General features: G+C 29.8%; 1 protein-coding gene across 1 annotated transcript in view; it reads right to left on the reverse strand.

Moving 5' to 3' along the window:
* LOC107437680 (polycystin-1-like protein 1) overlaps positions 1 to 22,290 on the reverse strand; it is a 584,482-nt gene that overhangs the window by 163,278 nt on the left and 398,914 nt on the right. Inside the window, exon 9 of the mRNA XM_071186788.1 lies at positions 6,057 to 6,212. Coding sequence (XP_071042889.1) covers positions 6,057 to 6,212 — 156 coding nt within the window. The remainder of the gene's footprint in view (positions 1 to 6,056; positions 6,213 to 22,290) is intronic.

Here is a 22,290-nt window from a genome sequence, read left to right on the forward strand (position 1 = left end):
CTCGATCCTTAAGCCTTATATAGGCATAACCGATCCCAAATGCCCCTGCCTGAGAAGAAAAGAAAATTTTAAAGGAAGAAGGAAGGAAGGAAGAGAAAATGCGACTCGGAGACTCCAGCAGGGGTTTATTTTGCATATACTGCCAGCTGACAACATTACCATATAAATATCAGCATAGTCATTGAAAAGCAAAGGGTGGATGTTGGCGAGCAGAAGACAGCTCTAGAATAAGAGATAAGGCCAAAATCAAATATAATGTTCCAAGGCAAAATAAAGTAAGGGGGGGGGACTTTAGCCATTGTGCCGTTCAACTTTTAAGGCGATTATTTACAGGGATAAATCTCTCACTCTTTTTTACATTCTGGAAGTATTTAGACGAGGAAGAAAGTGAATTTTCTTTTTTTGTTAAAGAAGGGGGGAGGAAGTATTTTTCGGCCTATCGCATGGGCGTATAAAAGCGAGGATGAGCCAGATAGCATTGGAAAGGGAGAGAAAAAAAAAAGAAGGAATGAATATTAGATCACGTTGATAATGTGATTCCGGAGAAAAGCATTACCCTTTTCCAATGTGAAAGAGGAGTAAAAAGGAAGAAATAAGGAGACTTAATCGAATTTTAAATCGAGATGACATTCAACGATTCTGTCTTGAGTCCGAACGTTATTGTATTTGCTTAGATTTCTAACTTAGAAGACTTGCTATTTTAAATATACGATAGGAAGCCGATTTTTCGAAGTTATTAAATATAATTATACAAATGAGAATTGTATAGTGCCTTTTTTTAGAATGGCAAGCTAGAGTTATTATTACTCTAACTATTGAGTCATATTATAGTGGATAATGCAAAGTGTGGAACTACATCGTAAATCGAGATATATAGTTCCAATAAAAAGTAGTACACGCTGTAACAAATGGATTCTCATTTATCGCTTCGTTATTAACAAACCGTTTCTTGGTATATGCTCCAGAGAGAAGATTTTATCATTCATTCGCACATCCAAGATACCCGCACACCGCTCCATGTGTTTGACAATGGTTCCGTGAATGTCCAGAGGTACAGGCAGGAGGTTCTAGAGCCCTATGTGCGCCCCTTTTTAGGGGCGCTGTTGGCCCTGAGTTCATTTTTATGGACGACAATGCGTGACCACATAGGGCTCTCATGGTTGATGAGTATCTGGAAAGCGAGGATATTCAACGAATGGATTGGCCAGCCAAATCCCCTGACCTGAATCCTATTGAACATGCTTGGGATGCTCTTGGGAGAGCTATTGCGATGCGCCAACCTCCCCCCAGAACCATTCTGGAGTTAAAAATTGCTCTGGTGGAAGAATGGGAGGGTCTTCCACAAGTCCTCCTTAACTCCCTTATTAACAGCATGCATACTCGTTGTGCATGCTGTCTGTCTGTCAGGGGTGACCATACACCATACTAGAGGCAACACACACTGTACAAGCCTCACTTTTATTGTCATCTTTTATCCTTAAGTTCAGACTACATTGGATTTATTGGCAATAGGTCTTGCCAGTGAATGGCACTTTCATTTTTGTTTTGCATACTTTATTATCATGGAATAAGCTATATCCATACCAAGTTTCATTTATTTATATTCAGTATTTTTTGAGACATTTGGAAAAATGTCTTCCATCTCTTAATCTTGTCCACCAGTGTATCTTCAATTCTTCAAGGAAACGAATTTCGACATAAGTAAAGAAATATTTCGTCATTCTATTTTTTCCAGAATAAAAACCTTGTAACGCCTAATGTATATAACTCTTCTAATAATCACTTTGTTATGGGCACCATGTAGCTGACACAATACAACAAGAACAAATAAAACAGGGAAATAAATTGCACTCATGCCCGCAGAGTGATTCGAACCTCGTCTGGTACGAGATCTTGACCACCATACCGTAGATTGGTTTAACTTATCACTTTATTTTCAAATGTTAAGTCTTAATTCTAGTTTCATTATTTTAATTAACAACCACTAAGATGAGGTTTCGAGTTGAAGAAACATTTTCGTCATGTATTTGAGAGTTCACGCTTCATTACAATCACGCGATTTCGTAACAAAATGATTATCAAAATTAACGAAGCACTGATCAAGATTACAAAATCGTCAAAAATGAGTTTTATTTCTGAGAGGGAGTGAAAATACCCCCAAAAAAGCTTTTATTTCAAACCTAAAACAGATGTAAGATCAATATGTTTTGAGGGCTTAAACACGATGCTCCTCTTCAGAACGATAGCATGCAAATGATTGAAAGAGAAATAGGGTTAAAGCTACATAAAACGCAGTTGCCAACAAAAATGAAAGGAAAAAAAGAAACCACAAAAACTACAAAAGAAACTAAGACAGCTTAAAGTAAAAGTAAGGGGAGATAGTACATTTCAAACTTTCTTTCAGGAAAAAAATGAATGAAAAAAAATTTATTCGAGGCAAAAGTCTGATTAATAATGCAAAATTTATTTCTCCAATCAACTTTAATACTTCAACTAAGAAGACGGAATATGTGAAAAATAACCGGCATTTTACAACATACTAAAACGCAATCTTCATGGTTTAAAAAGTCCATCCAACATATACTAACTATTAAATACAAACAACAGATTAAATTATGAAATCAGAAACAAAAAGTACTTCTTTCTTTCGAACAAACAGAATTTTTTTCTGTATAACCACAAATACAAATAATATTTATTTTCTGACTTACATTATTTGCAGAAATTAATGAGCAAATATTGTTTTTATTAGGCAGTTCCTTTTTCGAAACTTAACTGTTTATTAATTAAACGTCTCTGAAAAACACATGATATAAATAGTTCAGAGAACGATTTATGTTAAATCTACTCATGACTACAATTTCTGCTAGAATTACAAAAGTAAAATTTATTTTTATTCATACATTGTGTTCCGTAATCACCACCCTTACTGTATATTTCATGAATCATTGTCTATAATGAAATTATAGAAGTACCACACCTAAAAAGGCACTAATTGATATTTAAACAATGATAAAACAAAAACGATAGCAAATTTTGTGGAATCAAAGGTGAGGAAAGCAGCATGGAAAACATCAAAACTATTTAATTGCCTGATTAAAATTGGATGTTTATCTAGGAATCATTTTTGAACTCCTCTCTGTTTCCTTCGGAAATCAAACAGGTTTTGAGGTTTTTAGTCCTAGTGTTCCTCGGTAGTTAATCGTAACATTTCAATTCCCCTTTACTTTTTATACTACTCTTTTATATTTATTTTCATAATTACCTTGCATGCCCTAATGTGGTGCATTTTTTTGTAAATTATAAAATTAGAGTAGACAGACAAAGCACTCTGTACTGTACAAAAATGAGTGAAACAAATTTATTACTTGGAATTGTTTAAAAAAATATTCGTATATTAAATATCGAACGAAATGTTTCCATAAAAGGTCTCCACGAATTAACTTGTATGCATACCGATAAAGAATAAAATATTAAATCATTAAAATTTACCTAAATACGTAATATTTCAATTTACAATTTATAACTTTTTATTTATAAATGAAATTCATAAATGAAGAATGTGACATGAAACTTTTAAAAATAATATGATTGCATAATTAGATGTATTTATAAAAATAGTTTTTTAACTCCTCTCTGCCTCCCCCGGCAATCAAACATGTTTTGAGGTTTACGGAACCACCTTCCTTAGTAGTAATTCATTAGGATCGCAATATCGTTTTAACTTCTTTTCTCACTAAAATACTATCTTGTGACGCTCAATATGAATACAGTTTTTACTTTCATTTTGAGAAGGATTCGGAAAGTATATAATGAGGGAGGTTATTACAAAATACCTTATTCTGTATGAGTGATATCTAAACACAACAAATTAATTACATGGAATATTTTTTAAGTTTTTATTAAAACTATTCAACGAAATGTTTCTGCAAAACTTCGCTGTGGATGTTTTTTTATACAAACTGTCAAATAACGAAACAATTTCACTGAAATACCACTAAGAAAATGATACGCAATTTTATAAGACTAAAAAAATAGTTTTAATTTAACTTAAAATTTTTTTTTAAAAAATTAAAGTATAAAATAACCACGATCCCATAAGCAACTCAGATGAAAGGACAAAATGGGTTTTTTCAGTACACGTTCGCGTGTCCTCTTTCTCCATTCATCATCCAGCAGTTGTGTGATAGTACAGGCACGAGAGAGGCGGAGTTCATAATTACACCTCTCACAAACCTCACTTTATAAAAAAAAACCCACACAACGCACTGATTACAATGAAAAAAAAGTTAATTACTGTCGATTATGCGAATATTATTTTTTTCTCTTTCAAACCATCCTCACCATAACGGTCACCCTCCTTTCCGTTACTTTTCCAATTAGGCTATGAGCAGAATGACTGACAAATAACCTGTGATTATACCCGATTCTTTAAGAACGCTTAAAAAAAAAACTGTTCCTGGAAAGGGAAAGCCAATGAATAATTTATACTAAATAATTAACGGCGTATTGGACAGGCATGATTTTTTTTATGACTTTCTCCAGTGTGCTGGTTATCTTTTCAAAAATAAATCTCTTCTCTTGCACATTGAAAAGATTAGTTAAATCAGGATTTGGGTAAGAGGAGATCTTAGAGTAATATGTATAAAAAATCATTTTGATCGAAGATTTCTTTTAAAATAAAACAATTTTCTCGGGTTAATTAATAACTACATGTAAATGCAGGATCTCCCTGTCATTTTCGTAAGCTAGGAAGGCTTATTTTTAGAAAAGACAAGAAGTTGATGTTGGGATTATATTTGGAAATCTAAACACAATAAATTAATTACGGAGAGAACTCTAAAAATACTTATTAATTTTGAAAATGCCTTTTTGTTTTGAGTGTCAGATTTTTTTTCCAACCCAGCAATGTATTTGATGTAATTTGTACTCAATATTTTGCACACTAGTGATAAATATTGTAAAATAAAATTTAAAATTATTAAAAAAGAGACATAACGAACTGCCAGATATAAAATTATACTTAACAAAAAATTAATTTTCTAAATGTGAAACATAAGTGCAAACGTTAGAGTGCTACATGATGAACTAAATGCTTGTTTGTGATTTGAAGTTCATGATTTAAAAGTAACATATATTTAATAACTACTTACGTAAAATATCTGACAAAAATAATTCCGAAGGTCTTAGGATGCTAATTTAGAATAGACTTTTACCTCTTAAAAATATTAAATAATTGAAAAAAAAATAAAGAAAAAAATAAAGGCATTAGGTTTTAAGGATACATAAAAATCACGAAATGCAAGGAAAGCTATATTTCACTTTGTGTGCACATTAAAATCACCTTTAATTGTATCAAAAAAATGAAATAAACAGAAAATAAATAAGAAAATGAAAAAAAAGTAATTGAGAAAAAAAAACATTAGGTTTTAATGACGTAACGAAATTTTAACAAATCTGTATTTCATTTTGAGTAGAGATAAAAACTTCATTTTATTTCTAACCATTTAGGAGCTTCAAATTTTGTGCATCAATAAATAAATAAATAAATAAATAAATAAATAAATAAATAAATAAATAAATAAGCCCATTTAAATTAAAATACTTATAATTTTCGTTTTACGTTTTTATCAAGACATCAGAATTGATTTGGGATAAAAATTTTGTATTGAGCATTTTAAGTTAGCATTTCTTGTTTGCATGTTAAACGTTTGGTACGTTAATTTTAAAAATTCTAATCAGTTTAAATAATTATAACATTTAAAACTAATAAAAACCTGTCTTAAAGAAGTTTTAAGATAATTGAAAAAGTAAGAGAGTGGCTTAATTTGAACCCTTTTCTGGATGGATAAAAAGCATTATCTATAAGGTTTTTTCAAATAAGAAATGGGTGAAAGAAATATTATTGAAATATATTAAAATATGAAACCATAACATAAAACAAATTGACGTCCATCAAAATTTCTTTGAGAATGGCAATATGTTAATAAAACGAGTTTCACATCTTCTAAAAATGTATAAATAATTTGGTTTATTAAGATAAAATATGCACTTACCATTGCTTTGAACTGAAACTGTAATTGACAAGAAACCTGGTTTCAGAAGAATGTGGCTTTCAGCAAAAGGAAAAGTCGTATAAAGATCAGTGGATTTAATTGTATCATTGAAATGCCATTCATATAAAAAGAATTCCTCCGAATTTGGTATTTTACCTGCAAAATACAACAGAACTTTATATGCTGAATTTAAAAATGAAAATACTAATTGATAAATGTAAGGAAATATTCTTAAATTGTTGTTTTTATACACTTGTTCCTTTAGCAATTATAACATGCGCACACAGATTGATAAAATGTAGATTAATATTTTCTTCCACAGCAGATTTTACAGCTTTAAAATTGCAGTATCCGTTGAAATGTTTCCGAAATTAAATTATGCAACATTTCTATTAATTGCAAAAATCTGAAAACGTTACATAATTTTCTAATACAAAAATTACAAAAAGATTCATATTGTTTAAAAAATAAATTAGATATTTGTAAAACTGAAGGAAAATTTACCTAATTGTAATAATGTGCGTACTGACTCAATGAAATGAGGATCACAACCCTAAAAAATCACAATAAAATGTGCAGATATTTTGTTATGCAAAATTTTGCTAATCTCAACAAGCAGGAAAGTTACAAGCTTTCTGGCTCATCACCAATACTAATATGTATTTGTTTAAAAAAATATGTAGTAGGGAAGAGTGGGGTCAATTGTAACGGGGTACGATTGTAACAGAGCAAGAAGTTCGAGTGTCGGGGTCTAGATTTGGTTCCTAGGTGGCGCACAAGGTGTATTTAATAAATCTACATGTACAACCCTGCTGGCAACCATTTTTATGTACTTTTGAAAGAGTTACATTACAAAAGATATTTTCACGCTACGTAAGTACTTTTTTTGGTATTAGAATATTATATTGTAACAAAGTAATTTTGTTTAAACAAATAAAAATTAGTAACCGAATATGTAAGTGGACACTTTAATTAACATTTCAATAAAAAAAGAGATTAGTTTTGCTAATTAACTAGCATTGTTTTTAACAAATGAAGCTGAAATGGCGTCTTGGGGACAATTGTAACAATAAGTAAAGGGACGATTGTAACAGCTGAAAATAAATAATCTTATGTTTACAAACCATTACTTAACTCTTTAAGAACCACCAATAGTTTCCTATATCATTTATATTATGTTGCATGTGCATTATTTTATTTGTCACCTTTCACAGCATAAATTAAAATTTTTAACCCCTTAAAGTTAAAAGTTTAACCCTTTAGGTCTCTGCTCATTATTATTTTTACTCCTAAAATATCACTACTATTTTGATCAATAAAAAAATGTATCACAACTATGATAATATGTATAATTAACCATGTTTCAGTTGAATTTATGAACTGTTACAATTGGGGACAATTGTAACAAGTACACAACTGTCAAAAATTGTTAATAACTAATATAAAATAAGGTAATACATTTAAAATAAGGTATTTATTTTTTTTTCTAATAGAGGATAGTCTACTTTACTCGTCTGTCAATTAATACTAATAATATATTGGATTTTTCGTTAGTTAAAAATAGTTACGTAAAAAATGTTACAATTGGCCCCACTCTCCCCTACTTTGATTAATTGGTAGGTAAATATGCGAGATAATAAAAACGTGAGGGCTGACTCAATTGAATAACGATAATGAGTTTTAAAATCATAAAATTTTTCGGAGATTGTAATAGCTGCTATCATGACAAATCGCAACAGGGAGAAAAATTTCCATGTTTTTTTTTCTGCTTAAAATCGAAGTAGAATTTTTTGAACTATATAAATTTCAAAACATAATTCATAATGTTGAAAAAAATTTTCATTTGTTAAATTGATTAAAAAGATATACGTGGTAATAAAGCGGTGCATACTGATTCCAATGAATGCTTATTTCGGTCAAAAACGGACATTTTCAATTTAAATATTTTTATTCTTATTTTCAATATGTGCCGAATTCACGAGTTGCTGCAGAGAGGGGGAAGTTCTTTTCTCCTATAGTACATAGTTTTGATAATTCGTACAGTAAGCTCAAAAATAAACAGACCACCCTGAATAGCTTTTGATCTAACGATCGGATCTTCACGTTCTGGGACTTCATGGTATCCTCAAATATGCTAATTAATTAGTGCAGTTGATATTTTAAGCTACGAAATCAGACTAGAACTGTACTTTCTCTGTATGAACATGCCTTTTTTTTATGGATTTGGATTTCTGACCTAAAAGATATAGGGGGTAGCCGCTATCTGGGAAATTAGTTCCCATTAATTTGGCCAGGAAAGTAATTCAAAGCTTAATCCACTGAATGTTAATTTTACATTTTGTGTATTTCGCCTTATTTCAGGAACTTTTTAAGCGAATTAAAAATTTTTGCAGACAATTATAAATTTTTTTTATCTAAAGATAATTCCAAGAAAAAAATAGTTTTTATTAAGTAGTTATTATTTTTTATTAATTTATCACAAAAAATTTTAAATTCAAAACATAATTTTAAAGAACGCAACTTTGCGTGGCAAAATACAAAGTTTGAGCAAAAATGGTGAAATTGTTCTGAGAAATCGAATTTAAAAAAAACATTTTTTTTCAAAGGGGTTCAATCTTTGGATCGCTCTCCCGTGCAAAGTTCTGGGACCCTATTTTCCCAGATTGCTGCTACTCTCTATATTTTGGGGATCAAAATCCCAATCCATCGAAAAAATGGTATGCTTATTCAGATATAGAACGTTTCTGTGTCAATTTTGTAACTTAAAATATCGTCTACACATGATTAATTAGCATATTTGAGCTCACCACCCCCGAACTATTAAGATTGAGTCCTAGAAGGTGAAGATCCGATCACTTTTTTTTGTTGCTCATTGTATGTCTAGTTATGGTGAAATTACTTAAAATCATGAACATATTGTACATAAAATGATAAATTGTAACGTTTCGAACAAACTGCTAACTTCTGTAAGGGTTACTATGTTGCTCAACCATTACTTCCATTGTCTCAAAGTAAAATGTATCTTTTACACAAAATGAACACTTTTCATTCTGAAAAGATACGGTTACATGGACACAGTATAATGAAATTAAGGTTAATTGCTACGACAGAGAACCAAGTCATGGGTAGGTAAAAATCGCCATCTGGCGGAATCAGGTGTAATTGGTTGCTTCTAATTACTGTGTAGCAGGATGTAAAGTCTACATTCACCGACGGTAACCGCTCCATTTACTACGACTTCCACTTTGAGAAGAGCGTCACCCATTTTAAGAAAAGGCAATTTCCAGAAATTAGGCACAGAGTGATAGCTAGAAGATTTGTAGAAGGATAATTTATGATGAATAGAGATTTGAAAAGACTCTATATTACTGAGATGCATTTGCTTTATGATTTGGAAATTTTCTGCTCAGAAAGATGTTTTAAAGTATTATAAAGAAGTAACTGAAATATTATCAGGAAAAGAGAGTAGCTTTTACAAAGTTAAATTTGTCAAGTATATGTTTTAAATAATGTTTCTAAAATTAAACAAATAATGTTAACTGTTATTAAAATGCAATCTTTTCATTGCAGACAAATAAATGGTATTAAAGGGTGATATAATGATGATAATTGTAATAATATTAATGATGGAAAAGGCCAATAGCTTATAAAATTTCTCTTTAAAAGTTTTGTCTTTTTTCTGTTAAAATTGCGAAGTATTAAACGAAAATACTAATAGTAAAGGATTATGAATATAGCTTGTTGATTTTTTAGAATGTTAACTTTGCTCAGGATACGTTCTTAGTAACATTTCCAAGATTATTAAAATAGTATAATGCTAATTCTTATTAAAGCGCTTTTATTCAATTGTAATTGCGAATTTTTACTTTAAAACTGAAAAAAATATATAAAAAATAATACAAAATTATTTATGTTTGAATATCAGATTCCTTAAATATGGCTAACAGATTATTTTATCATCATATCACTCATTTAGAGAATCTTATATCAGATTCTTTAAATACAATAGACCTTGCACATGCAGTGTATAACAACATGCAGTGTGCGAAAAAAACTTGCTTCTTGAACTAACTTTTGATGTTTTGATCAGATTTTCATGTATAAGGACTATATCTTAGTGCAGATGATATTTTAATTTACGAAATCAGACAGAAAAGGAGAATAAATATGCTCTTTTTTTATTTGGTGGTGTATTTGCCCCTCAAAATATAAGGTGTAATCGCAATTTCGGAAATATGTTCCCAACAGTTTGGTCAGGAGAGGGGTCAAAAGTTTGGACCCTTATTGTTAATTCATTTTCTTGCGTATTTCGCCATATATCGAGGATTCCAACTAGATTTAGAAATTCGCATCTTATTAAGGTTGTATTGAATTGAACTATGAAACATATTCCAAAATTTCAAACAAAATCTAAAACATTTTCGCTATGTAGCAAAGATAAAAAGAATCGAAGCATATTTAATCACCGTGTGCAATAGGATATATTAAATATACCAGTGTAAGGTCAATAAAAACCCATTTTATATTTTACATATGAACATTCTATTTATTGCAATAATATATTCAAAGTCCAAATAATTTCTATTCTATGAACATGATAAATCGCGATATTTAGTGAAAAATACATCGTTACCAGGCTACGTATCCCAACCCTTTTCCTACTTCAAAGTCAATTTTCTAGAAATGCAACATTTCTCTCAGCACAGAAATGTTAAAACCTTGCATCGACATTAAAAGAAGTATCTCTCGAAAAGTCGCTATGTCGATTTATGTCGAGAATGGAAGCGATATAGCGTACAGAAGCTAAACAAACACAAAACAAATTTCGCAAGAATCTTCTTATATACCTTCGAGTGACTAAACGCCGTAGGAAAAAGAGGTAAAGACGAAATTTCTCTGGAAAATACTAGGCCATCAAAATTGCAACCGAATGAAAGACCTGTAGGCGTCTCATGTACTTTTGAAATCGATCTTTATAAGTAACGATGCAATTTAAGATGAAAAATTGAGAAAGAAGCAAAAAGCGACGAGGACAGTATCTCTTGAAATTCTGGAGGAACTTTTTCTCTTTAACTACGGCTGTGCTGGGGGCCAATTTCTTGTTTCTTGAAAAGGGATTTTTTCATCTCATAACTAGCACTGAGAATGTTGGGTAGAGATAACTTTAAAGACTTATTAGATAAATGTAGACTTGCTTTTGCTTTAATGATTGAATAAAAATCTTTGCTTAATACCATTTGATTTTCCGAGATGGGTTGGCGGGCTTGGTATTAAAGAAATTGTTAAACGGAGTCTAACTTTGATTTTGTGCTGGAATAACAATTTCGCTTAGTATCAGTTGATTTAATGAGATTGTTTGACATCAGCAGCTTAAAAAAACTTATAGGATAAACGCAGACCAACACTTAATTTAATAGTTTAACGAAAATTTCGTTTAATGCTATTTTATTTTATGAGATTGTTTGACAGAAGTAGGGGAAAAATGAGTGCTACACCTCAATTTTAAGGTTGATGACATCTCTTACTATACTGCTATGGGGTGAGTACTTCACCCCACTTCGGATAGATGGCCTCTCAGCTATAGGATGAGAGCTACGAGCCAAATCCTCAGTATAGATAAGAGTTCAACTCCACTAATTAGTTGTTAGTAGAGATGACGTATCATGGCTCTTTAAGAAGCTTGATTTGAACTAAACAAATGCTCCTTAAAAAGTTCCAAATTTATTTCTTCCCAACTATGGATATATTTGAAAAATTTGAACCTAACGTTTTAATCTGAAACAAGTTTTAAATGAATTTTTCACTGGAAAGAAGTTACAAAAAATTCGCGAAGTGTCCTCCTTTATTTTTATATCCATGCTCTTTTAACGTAGCGTTGTCTCGACTGAAAATTGTCTTTTAAAAGTTTTGAGTTTATATTTTTTACACTTATATGGGTATTTTTGCAAAATTGATGATAATTTTTTAATCTTAATCAATTTTTAAGTAAGTACCTCATTGCAAAAAATTATTAAGAATTGAATTTAACATGAAAATATTGTAAAAAGAGCAAAACAGACATGGACAGTATCATTTGAAATTCTGGTCATATTTTTCTCTTTTTCCCTTTAATTAGAAATATATGCAGCACGGTAAAAAAAATTATATCAAATTACAGTTTAGTACCGGCACTTTGAGAGCATCATCCGTAATATCCATTTCACGTAAGATATATTTTCTACCATAAAATACTTTCTTAAACTTTTTCAATAATATTTATTTAATTAGAGTATGTCACTGATTTCACGGTAATTATTACTGGAAAAACTACGATTTATCAGATTTTTGGTTCCTTAACATGTTCCGGTAAAAATGGATTTTAAAGTGAAATGTATCGCCACTCTGAGTACCGGTATTTTTAACCGTAATTTGATCCGGAACTTTTAACAATATAGAGCCTATATATTATTTCGTAAAAAAGGATTTTCCTTCTCAAAACGAGAAACTGAGAATGTAAAGAAGTAAATTATAGACGATTTTAAATATTTTTAAATATTTTTTGAAAATTGGAATTTCATCAATTTTTAAATCAAACAATTGGGGCATTATTTATTTCTGAATAATAAAAAATAAGGGCATTATTAATTTCAAATATAATTTAATTTATAAATAAATTTCATAAACCAATTATTTCATTTATAAATAAAAATGTTATATTAATAAATTGAAAGTTATTTATACGAATTTTTTTTTTATTCCCAAAAAATATTCCATTTCCTTAACTAAAACCTTTCAATAACATCTTACAAGTAAAAGTTAATAAATCAAAAGATCTATTCTGGGAACAACATGTGACTGAAAGTATGAAGCTGAAAAAACAAAACCTAAACCTCCCATCCATTCTAAGAAAAAAAAAAGAAATTAAGGGTAATAGAAATTCTTACCCTCCTTTGAAAGTAATAAAGAAGAAATTCGGGGAGGTTGGTCTTTTTTGAAAAAGTCGGTGGTCTGAGAAAAAGATGTTAAAATGCATATAGGTGAGTAAATAACCCCCCACCGTCTTGGCTTTAAGAAAGCCGTATGTTAGAATTAGGCGCTTTTCTTGGCGAACTTTACAGCAATTTCTCTTCATAAACGTGTCAGTGCGAATAAAACTTGTGCCACTCTTGGGGCTGGCTGATTTTGGACGGAGAAAAAAATTACAAAAATATGTGTTATATGATTTTTTTTTATCCAGCTTTAGAGCAGAGGAGAGTAGAAAAATATTTCATCACATTTTTAGTCATTGCTTTTTGTTTCGTAGAATATCTTCAAAGTATAAATCCAGCGGTTTCTTTGAAAATTCTAGAGGACCTTGAGTATAGAGTTATACATATGAGAGTAAACGAGTTAAATATGCAGTAAACAGCATTTTAGTGTTCAGAAATTTTAAATATATTTAATGTATAGTGTTATGATTTGATTTAGATATAGTAATTCATTAAGGTGTAGTTTTTATCAATAAAAGCATGTAGAAATAAATGTAGTTTTTATCAATATATTTCAGAAGAAAATTTTCAGGATTTAAAAAACTACCAGTTTTCCTTTGCTCGGAATTTTTCTTTCGCTAGGTGTTTTCAGAAGATATCGAGATATTTCCTATTTAAATTATAGACATTTCCTAGTTAAGCTATCGTCAACAGAAAACTCAACACAATTTTAGTTTAAAATATTGTTATTAGCTCACAATATAATTACTATAATCTAGAGTTGAACTTATAGGGTAATATATATTGTTAAGACTACTACGAATATTAACATGTGTAGTAACTTTATTATGATAAAATGAAAAATCAAAGAAGAAAAATAAGAAAAATCAACTTTAATATAATTTTGAAAAACTAATTGCATAGAACTATGAATAAATGAATAAATTGCAAAATTGCATAGAACTATGAATAAATTGCAAAATACGCACTTTTAAGTTTCTTAAAATTATTAGCTGTTGAATAGTCGAATGTTCTGCTATAACAACCAAAACAACAATTAACAAAATATAATTAATCATACTACCCAGCACAACCAGCGAGAATATCTCTCTCTCTCTTTTATATATATGTTATTAAAATGCAATCTTTTCATTGCAGACAAATAAATGGTATTAAAGGGTGATATAATGATGATAATTGTAATAATATTAATGATGGAAAAGGCCAATAGCTTATAAAATTTCTCTTTAAAAGTTTTGACTTTATACTGTTAAAATTGCGAAGTATTAAGAGAAAATACTAATAGTAANGATATATATATATAGATAGATAGATAGATAGATAGACGTCACAATAAATTTAAACGGAAAAGAATTCGCAGCAACGAAACAAAACTATTAAAAAAATCATTCTTTTTAAAGCAAATTCATAAGATGAAATAACATTAGAATAATCTTTTCAAATAAAAAAAGATTTCTTTAGTTAAAATAAACAGTTAGGCTGAAAGCAATTAAGTAATTGAGTTAGAAAGGGAGAACTTTAGTTTTATTCTTCTGTATTCCAAATCTTGCGACAAGATTAAAGTTACTTGCGTAAAATCGTATTTAAAAATCAAATACTTTCTGCGTAAAAAATTAGTTTGAAATATTAAATGATTTTTTTTAATAAAACTGTTATATCTTTTGATATCTTCTATTGTTTACTTAATTTGAAAGTAATGTTGACAGAGATTAAAGATCGGCACACAAAGTCTGCTATATTAAGAAGCAATATCTTTAATGCATTTCATTATTTATTTAAAATTTAATTGAAAGTAAAAATAATAAATATATAAATTATAAATATGATGAATAAAAAGGTTCAAATTTGTATTAATGTTAAATAGGTTTTCACATTATAAGTTAAAAGATATTTTTTTAAATAAACAATTTCTAACGACGACTTTTTTTGTTAAAATAAAACTTTTGATCAATATTCTGTCTAAATTATATGAAATATTTGAAAATTTGAGGCCATAAATGCTTGTCGTAAACATAAAATGACGGAGATGCACATTTACTATTGTGTAAAAAATATTCAAATATTTTTGCCTACATGAGAGAGCATTATTAAATATAATGGCTTAGTAGTAGTAATTTTAACAATTCATCATTACTTTAAATTGTTTTTTTAAAAAAAAATACTTTCAATACACTGTAAATAATTATCTCCAACTGTAATAACATCTGTAAAAAATTGTAAATAGTATCTGTAAATTAAAGATTTATATTATGTTTTAATAAATTGCTTCAATATACTGTATAAATAATATAGAACAATTGAAAAATTTTGACTAGAAATGCTTGCCTTAAACATGAAATAGAGACCCATATTTATTATTGTTTTACAAATATATAAATAATTTTACTAACATGATAGAGCACTATTAAAAATAATGGCTCAGTAGAAATAGTTTTCTCTAAATAATAAATAAAAGTTTTATTTTAGCTTTTGAAAAACAAAAATAATTTCAATACTCAGTATAAATAATATCTGTAAATAATTGTAAATAATATCCATAAATTAAAGCTTTAAATTTTGTTTTCAAATGATTGTCTAAATATACGTATACATATTATGAAACATTTAAAAAAGTTGTGACTGGAAATGCTTTCCTTAAACATGAAATAACAGATACGCATATTTATTATTGTATTGCAAATATTCAAATATTTTTACCAACTCGCACTGTAAAAAATAAGGCTTGGTAGAAATCATTTTTACAAATAATAGTTNAGTACCCCCAGAGGTATTGATTTGTTGTGGGAACATGGAGGACTTTGAGACTCGACAGATTTAACGTGCATCAGTCACCATTTACTACACGGGGAGTCTTCGGCCGGCGAGGATCGAACCCACGACCTCTTGGATATGGGCCCAGCGCCCTACCGACCAGGCTTGTCAAATTATTGTATAAATATACTGTATAAATAATATGAAACACTTAAAAAAGTTGTGATTGGAAATGCTTTCCTTAAACATGCAATAATGAATACGCATATTTATTATTGTATTACAAATATTTAAATATTTTTACCAAAGCTCACTGTGAAAAATAATGTCTTGGTAGAAATCATTTCCACAAATAATAGTTTACTGTAAATTTTAAACCACAGTTTTGCATTGTGTTTTTGAAAAAAACAGCTGCAATACACTCAATAAATGATATGAAACATTTGAAATGTTGTTGCATTCAGTTGCATTAAACATGAAATAACGGAGAGACGCTTTGCCTTTGCGTCAAAAATATTTAAATATTTTTGACAACGCAATAAAGGTTCATAAAAAAACTCGATAGATAGAATGCAATGCATCAAAAAGATTTACCTCGTAGTGCCTTTTATCTTTTTCCTCAAAAAAAATCCGCAGAAAGTATTTTCGTTCAACCGAATTTATATCTTTAATCCAAAAATATGAGTTATACTATATTTCTAAGCACTGAGAAATGGCATTTTTTTGCGAATAGAAAGATTTATAAAAAGGATTCTGTGTATTTGTAAGTTCTATATTCTTTCCGAGAGTTTTTCTATGAAATATGTACCGTTTGGGGACATTTTTGTATTTGCTCAACAATTTTATTTGGACATTCTATTACCGAAATGTCTTTTATTCCTTATGCATTTGGATTAATATTTGATGTATTTTTATCAGTTTTGAAAGCCAAATGTATTTATGAACTTATTGTTACTTGCAAAAATAAAATTATTTATGGTTTAAAGAATATAAATTTTTATTAAATATAACGTATCTGGATAAAGAGTCAATTAACTTAGCTCTACAAATTTATTAGGGCGTTCATTATATTAATGGAATGTATTTTATTACTTATATGGATTAATATTTGATGCATCTTCAGTAGTTGTAAAAGTCAAACGTATTTATAAACTTATACTTAAAATATTCTAACATTTTGCATTTTAGTAAAAAAAAATTCATTCTATTTTATTCATTCTATTAATGAAATGTATTTTATTACTCATTTATATGGATTATTACTTGATGAATTTTCAGCAATTTTAAAATTCAAACGTATTTATAAACTTATGCTTAAAAACATTCTAATAATGCTTATATTTTAGAATTCTCTTTTATTAAATATAATAATTCTGGATCAAGGTTTAGGAGGGATTATATTTAAACTTTATAAATATAAAAGAACTATTAAACTAATAAATATTTAAAAAAAAAACTATTTTTTTCCAAAATATAAACAATGTAATATTACAATGCAAATATAAACATTGTAGAAAATATTTTGTCTTTGTTTCTAATGACACTTGGACAAGCCAAGCTCGCCAACCATTGCATTTTTGCGAATAAGGCAGGAAGGTACGCCCTTCGTTTGACAAGCGATCACCGCAAGTATGAAAGCACATCTTAGCTCAGAACCTTGCGGATAGCACTACTCATTTGCGAGGCAGTTTCCTAAATTTAGACTTACATCTGAATGGGAAGGAAACTTTTTAAAGATCCCATGGTGCTGTTCTGCTACCGACTACAAGACTTTCGATTCCACGCAATTTAGGAGCACGTACATCGTATGCACATGGTGGGTCTTGGCGGAGTCGCGTATCGAACCCTGACCCCTCCGAACCAGAATCCGACACTCTAACCTTGAGGCTACCACAGCCCAGAAAATATTCAAACATATGCTAAACAATTTTTCACGTACATTCTATTATTGAAATTTATTTTATTATTTAGATATTTGGATTACTATTTGAATACTTTTTATTAGTTTTAATAGACGAAATGTGATTATATGAACTCAAAACTCTAAATATTATAACTTTTATTCTATTTTAAAAAGAAAGAACTGAGTTTTATTAAACACATGTTATCAAGGTCAAGAGTAAGCAACTTATGACTGGTGATTTATTGAGTATTACTCAAAAAAAGCATTTAACAAATGAAAAAGATGATTCATGAAAAAAAGAGCTTTCAGTGTTCCAGTATCACCTGAAGTTCAGTGTAGGGGATAAGCTATACCAAGTCTTAACTCAAGTTCTAATTCAGATAAAAATATTACTTTTTCATAATTCGAAATTTTATCAATTGCTTTATATTTATATTTAATGACCTTTTCCTTCTCGCTTTCGTCGATAAATGTCGCCCTATATTTCACGCGGCCGTATTATTTCTTAGCTAAAGTGTTCAAAACTAAGGCGTCAAAAAGATTAAAACAATCTATTTTTTATGCTCAGAATCATTCTTATTTCTCAATCTACATACCAGATGGTAGTACCAGAATATTTGTAAAGTGTTAGAGATAGTTTATTATATAAAGTTATAGAGATAGTAGATGTAAGAATTCATCGAACATGTATATTAGAGATCAACCCAAAAATAGAAAACGAATACATGTATTGTACATACACATAGTTTTTTGAACAAAAAAAATGGGAATTTTATGATCATTTTCTTCAAAATTATGCGACCCTAAAGGGATTAAAAAGCTTATTAATTCTAAGATTTTTATGTCTTGGACAATTTAAACAGTCAAAAATAAATAATTTCAACAAAATTAAAAAAATCTTTTAAGTTTCCAAGACAAAAGATATTGAAAAGACCCTTGCAAAAATTATTTTTCGTCATTTTTAATTGGTACCAAGTAGTAACAATGGATATGATTTTCTAATAGAGCTTTTTAATTTAAAAAAAATTAATTACCTAATTCTAAACACTCCACACCATTTTTATAGTTCTACTAATAAATTACTACAACATTTCCTAAAAGCTATACTGTCAGTCAAAACAGTTCGCAAGTCGAGTTCTGATTTAGAATTGGAACTCTGTATGCAAATTCAGTTTCAATCCCTCGAACAGATAGCGCTATTTAGAGTCGAATTACGGTCATTTGTGCAGGAAATGCGGAGCCAGGACACAATTGCATTAAATGCAACATAGACTCCAACTGCAATCCATACTCGAATTCACGCAATTCCATTTGCTGTCCATCTAAGAGATAGGAACGGATTGCGAACAGTCACTTCTGCCCAGCGAAACGTAATCGCACGACAGGCAGGCCTTCTGTTCTCCCCTCTCTCAGGACGTGTTTCAACATGTGTATATTTCGATCTAACCGCCCTTGTTGCTGTACAATTAAGCGTATAGACTATTTGATAGGTTGGCAGTGTTTCACTGTTCTAGAATAAACTTTTTGGGTTAGTGCAATTGAACTTGAACATAATAATGTAAATCTTAAGTGGAATTTTAGGGGGATATTTGGCTTTATGTTTTGAAAAGGAAGCATAAGCGACTTCATTTAGAATGCAAAAAATTGAAACTTTTTCGAAAACGGTTTTTGAAATAATTGCTTTTAAAAAAATAAATATAGCGCAAGTTACATAAATAATTCAGGTGAATGTAAGTATAATTCAAAATTTATAATATTTAAAAAGTATCATCATCTAACATTTAAATTTTTACCCACTCTTTGTTGACCAGGTTGCTAAATTTGTAAAGTAATTTTCCTAACAAGTACCATTTCCTAAAAGTAACCTTTGTTGTTACTCTATGGAGTACATGATTACAACAACGGCTTGGGAAAAAAACAAAAACAAATTCGACGAAAAAATCCGCCAGCTGTTCTTTACTGAACTCAGTTCTTGGTCGATATTTAAAAAGTGTTGTCTCTTATTTTTATTCTCTGTCTAACTCTCTGCCAGTTACTTACATAGAAAACTACATTTAATTTCTTCGTTTATCAAAACTAGTTTTATTGCGTCATTAGATAGGAAACTGGCCTATCATGATAAAATATTCTTCCTGATTTGCCCATTTCCAGAGGAATGATCAAGAAATAATTACCTTTCAAAAATATAAAATTTTATTTGAACAACAATAAAAACAAGTTTAATTCTGAATTTAACTTTTCAGGCATAACATCATCAACAAGTGGTTTTATGGAAATATTTCTTTTAGGAATACTGTTGCTAATAATATATTAAATGTAAGAATAAAAGCCAGTTTATTATTGAAACATTTCTTTTCATTGAAAGATCTTGCATTAATTTTTATTTCATTTCTCTTGTGCTTTCTCTTATGAGTTAGTATGATAAACTTAGAAAAAAAACTTCAAATTTCTGAGCTTTTAAAATTAAGTATAAAAATAAATCCTCAAGTTGCTTAAAAACTTTTTTTAAGAAAGTTAACAAGAAGATTAAAAGAAAAGTAGTAAAAACATAAGTAAATAGAGTAAAAAATAAATAAATAGAAAAATTCAGATAAATTCTCAAGCGCAAATTCTTGATTTTTAAATAATGATACAAATTTTTTATTGAACCATTTGCTATAAGTACAAAGCAGGAAATTACTATCATAACTGTATTTTTTCTCATCGATGAACGTTTTCGATGATGATGATTTTTCATTTTAAAATTCGTAGACAACCCTATTTTGCATGTACATATTAACGACACTACAATAAATCATAATATTTCACAGAGCGATAATAAAAAAAGATGCGAGAGAAGATATTACATTACATTTTTATTTAATTTCCATTTGGCCTCGGTGGAGCTAAACTTTTAAAGGAAACTTTACCTTTCCAAGAGTTTTAAGTTAAATAAAAAAAAAGTCTCGTAACTTTTTTTCGAGGGGAAAAAAAATGTAATGGAAGAAAGCTAACATGGAGATGGAAAAGTGAAAAAGAAGTAGAGGAAAAAAGGAAGATAAAGTCCCGAGAACTATAGATTAAGGTTTACAGGAACAGTTTTTTTATGCCAAGGTTTCCCTAAAAGTTATCAATACGACAGGATGTGATGGAAAGGAAAGAACGGGGTAGAGGGGTAAAATAGAGTGATAGAGTAGTACAGAGAATTGGTCGCATCACTCACCACTGTGAATACACAGACGACGAGGAGGGTTTGTAAAAATAATCTCGCGGTCGGTAACCATGGTAACCAACTGTCATAGGTCTGAAAACACGCCAAAGAGCGATGGGTCGAAAAGAAATCGAGAGCTTAGATGGGAACCAATACTAAGGCGGTAGTGGTACAAGTCATGCAATATGTTAAACCAAATATCAAACGGCATAATTTTGGATAGAATGAATAAATGCATTTCAGTGCGTACAATGAAAAATATGTCTTACTGAAATATTATATTCATGAGAGATAAAAATAGATAAAAAAAAGATGTTTACTTCAACTTTATAAATTTTGTTCATGGATAAATTTTATCTAAAGCGAATAAATGCATTTCACTGCTTTGTGACGAATAGATATTCCGATGAAAAATCTTGTCTTCAAAAGGTGCAAGCATCAAATAGGGGGCTTTATTGTCTACTAAAGAAAAGAAATGCTATTGAAAAACATTCTTGCAAGTCATTCGAGAACCAAATGAGATGCTTTATTGTATACTAAAGAATTGAAATGCCACTAAAATTCTTTTTCAAGACAAACTATAGCCAAATTAGATGTTTCCCTACTTACTAAAGAATAGAAATACCATTGACAAAACTTTTTTGCAAAGTATGCAAGCATCAAATAAGATGTTTTATAGCCTACTAAAAATAGATATGCAGTTGAAAAATCATTTTTGCAGGCTATTCAAGTACGAAACAATATGGTTCACTCCTTAATACAGAATAGTTGAAGTATTGAAAAAATTTTTGTTCCGAACATGTTTCTTAGGAGACAGGTTTTTTCAGGCACCAAATAAGCCCACAAAACCTAACCTAACCATGGTCAAGCCCAATTTTTTTCGGCCGCATTTAGTAGGGACGTCTCATGATTTTCATCCTGGTCAGATAAAATGGACAGGGCTTGAGCTAATACCCTTCTCACTGCACTTCAGGGTGCACTTATGCTGTTGTTTATTTAGTCACCAGGATCAAACTCACAACCTGCAGCTCTCCGTTGTGAGTGACGCCTAAACTGAGTGCGCCATCAGAATGTAAAACTGTCCACAATTCATAAGACCGTCCAGAAAGTATGGAATCCACCAATTACATTTTCTGTGGACAGTTCCTCGACAGACCTCGTCAATGACCGCCAGACCTCGACAATGCGAACAGCAGCTATCCAGTAAAATGAAACAGGACTCCTGTAAACTATAATCTTTTCTTAATCAAAATCAGACACTTGCTGTCACGCACTTCTCCTTTTAACATCAAAGGTTGCACAAATTATTCAAGCCAAAAATAACGTTCAAAGGAAAATTGAGCATGAGAAATTAGCTGTTGAACCAATACTTTTATGCGCAATATAGGTGAATTATAGGTATATATATAAGGGATTAAAAAG

This window comes from Parasteatoda tepidariorum, chromosome 10, assembly GCF_043381705.1.
Source record: "Parasteatoda tepidariorum isolate YZ-2023 chromosome 10, CAS_Ptep_4.0, whole genome shotgun sequence".
NCBI lineage: Eukaryota > Metazoa > Arthropoda > Arachnida > Araneae > Theridiidae > Parasteatoda > Parasteatoda tepidariorum.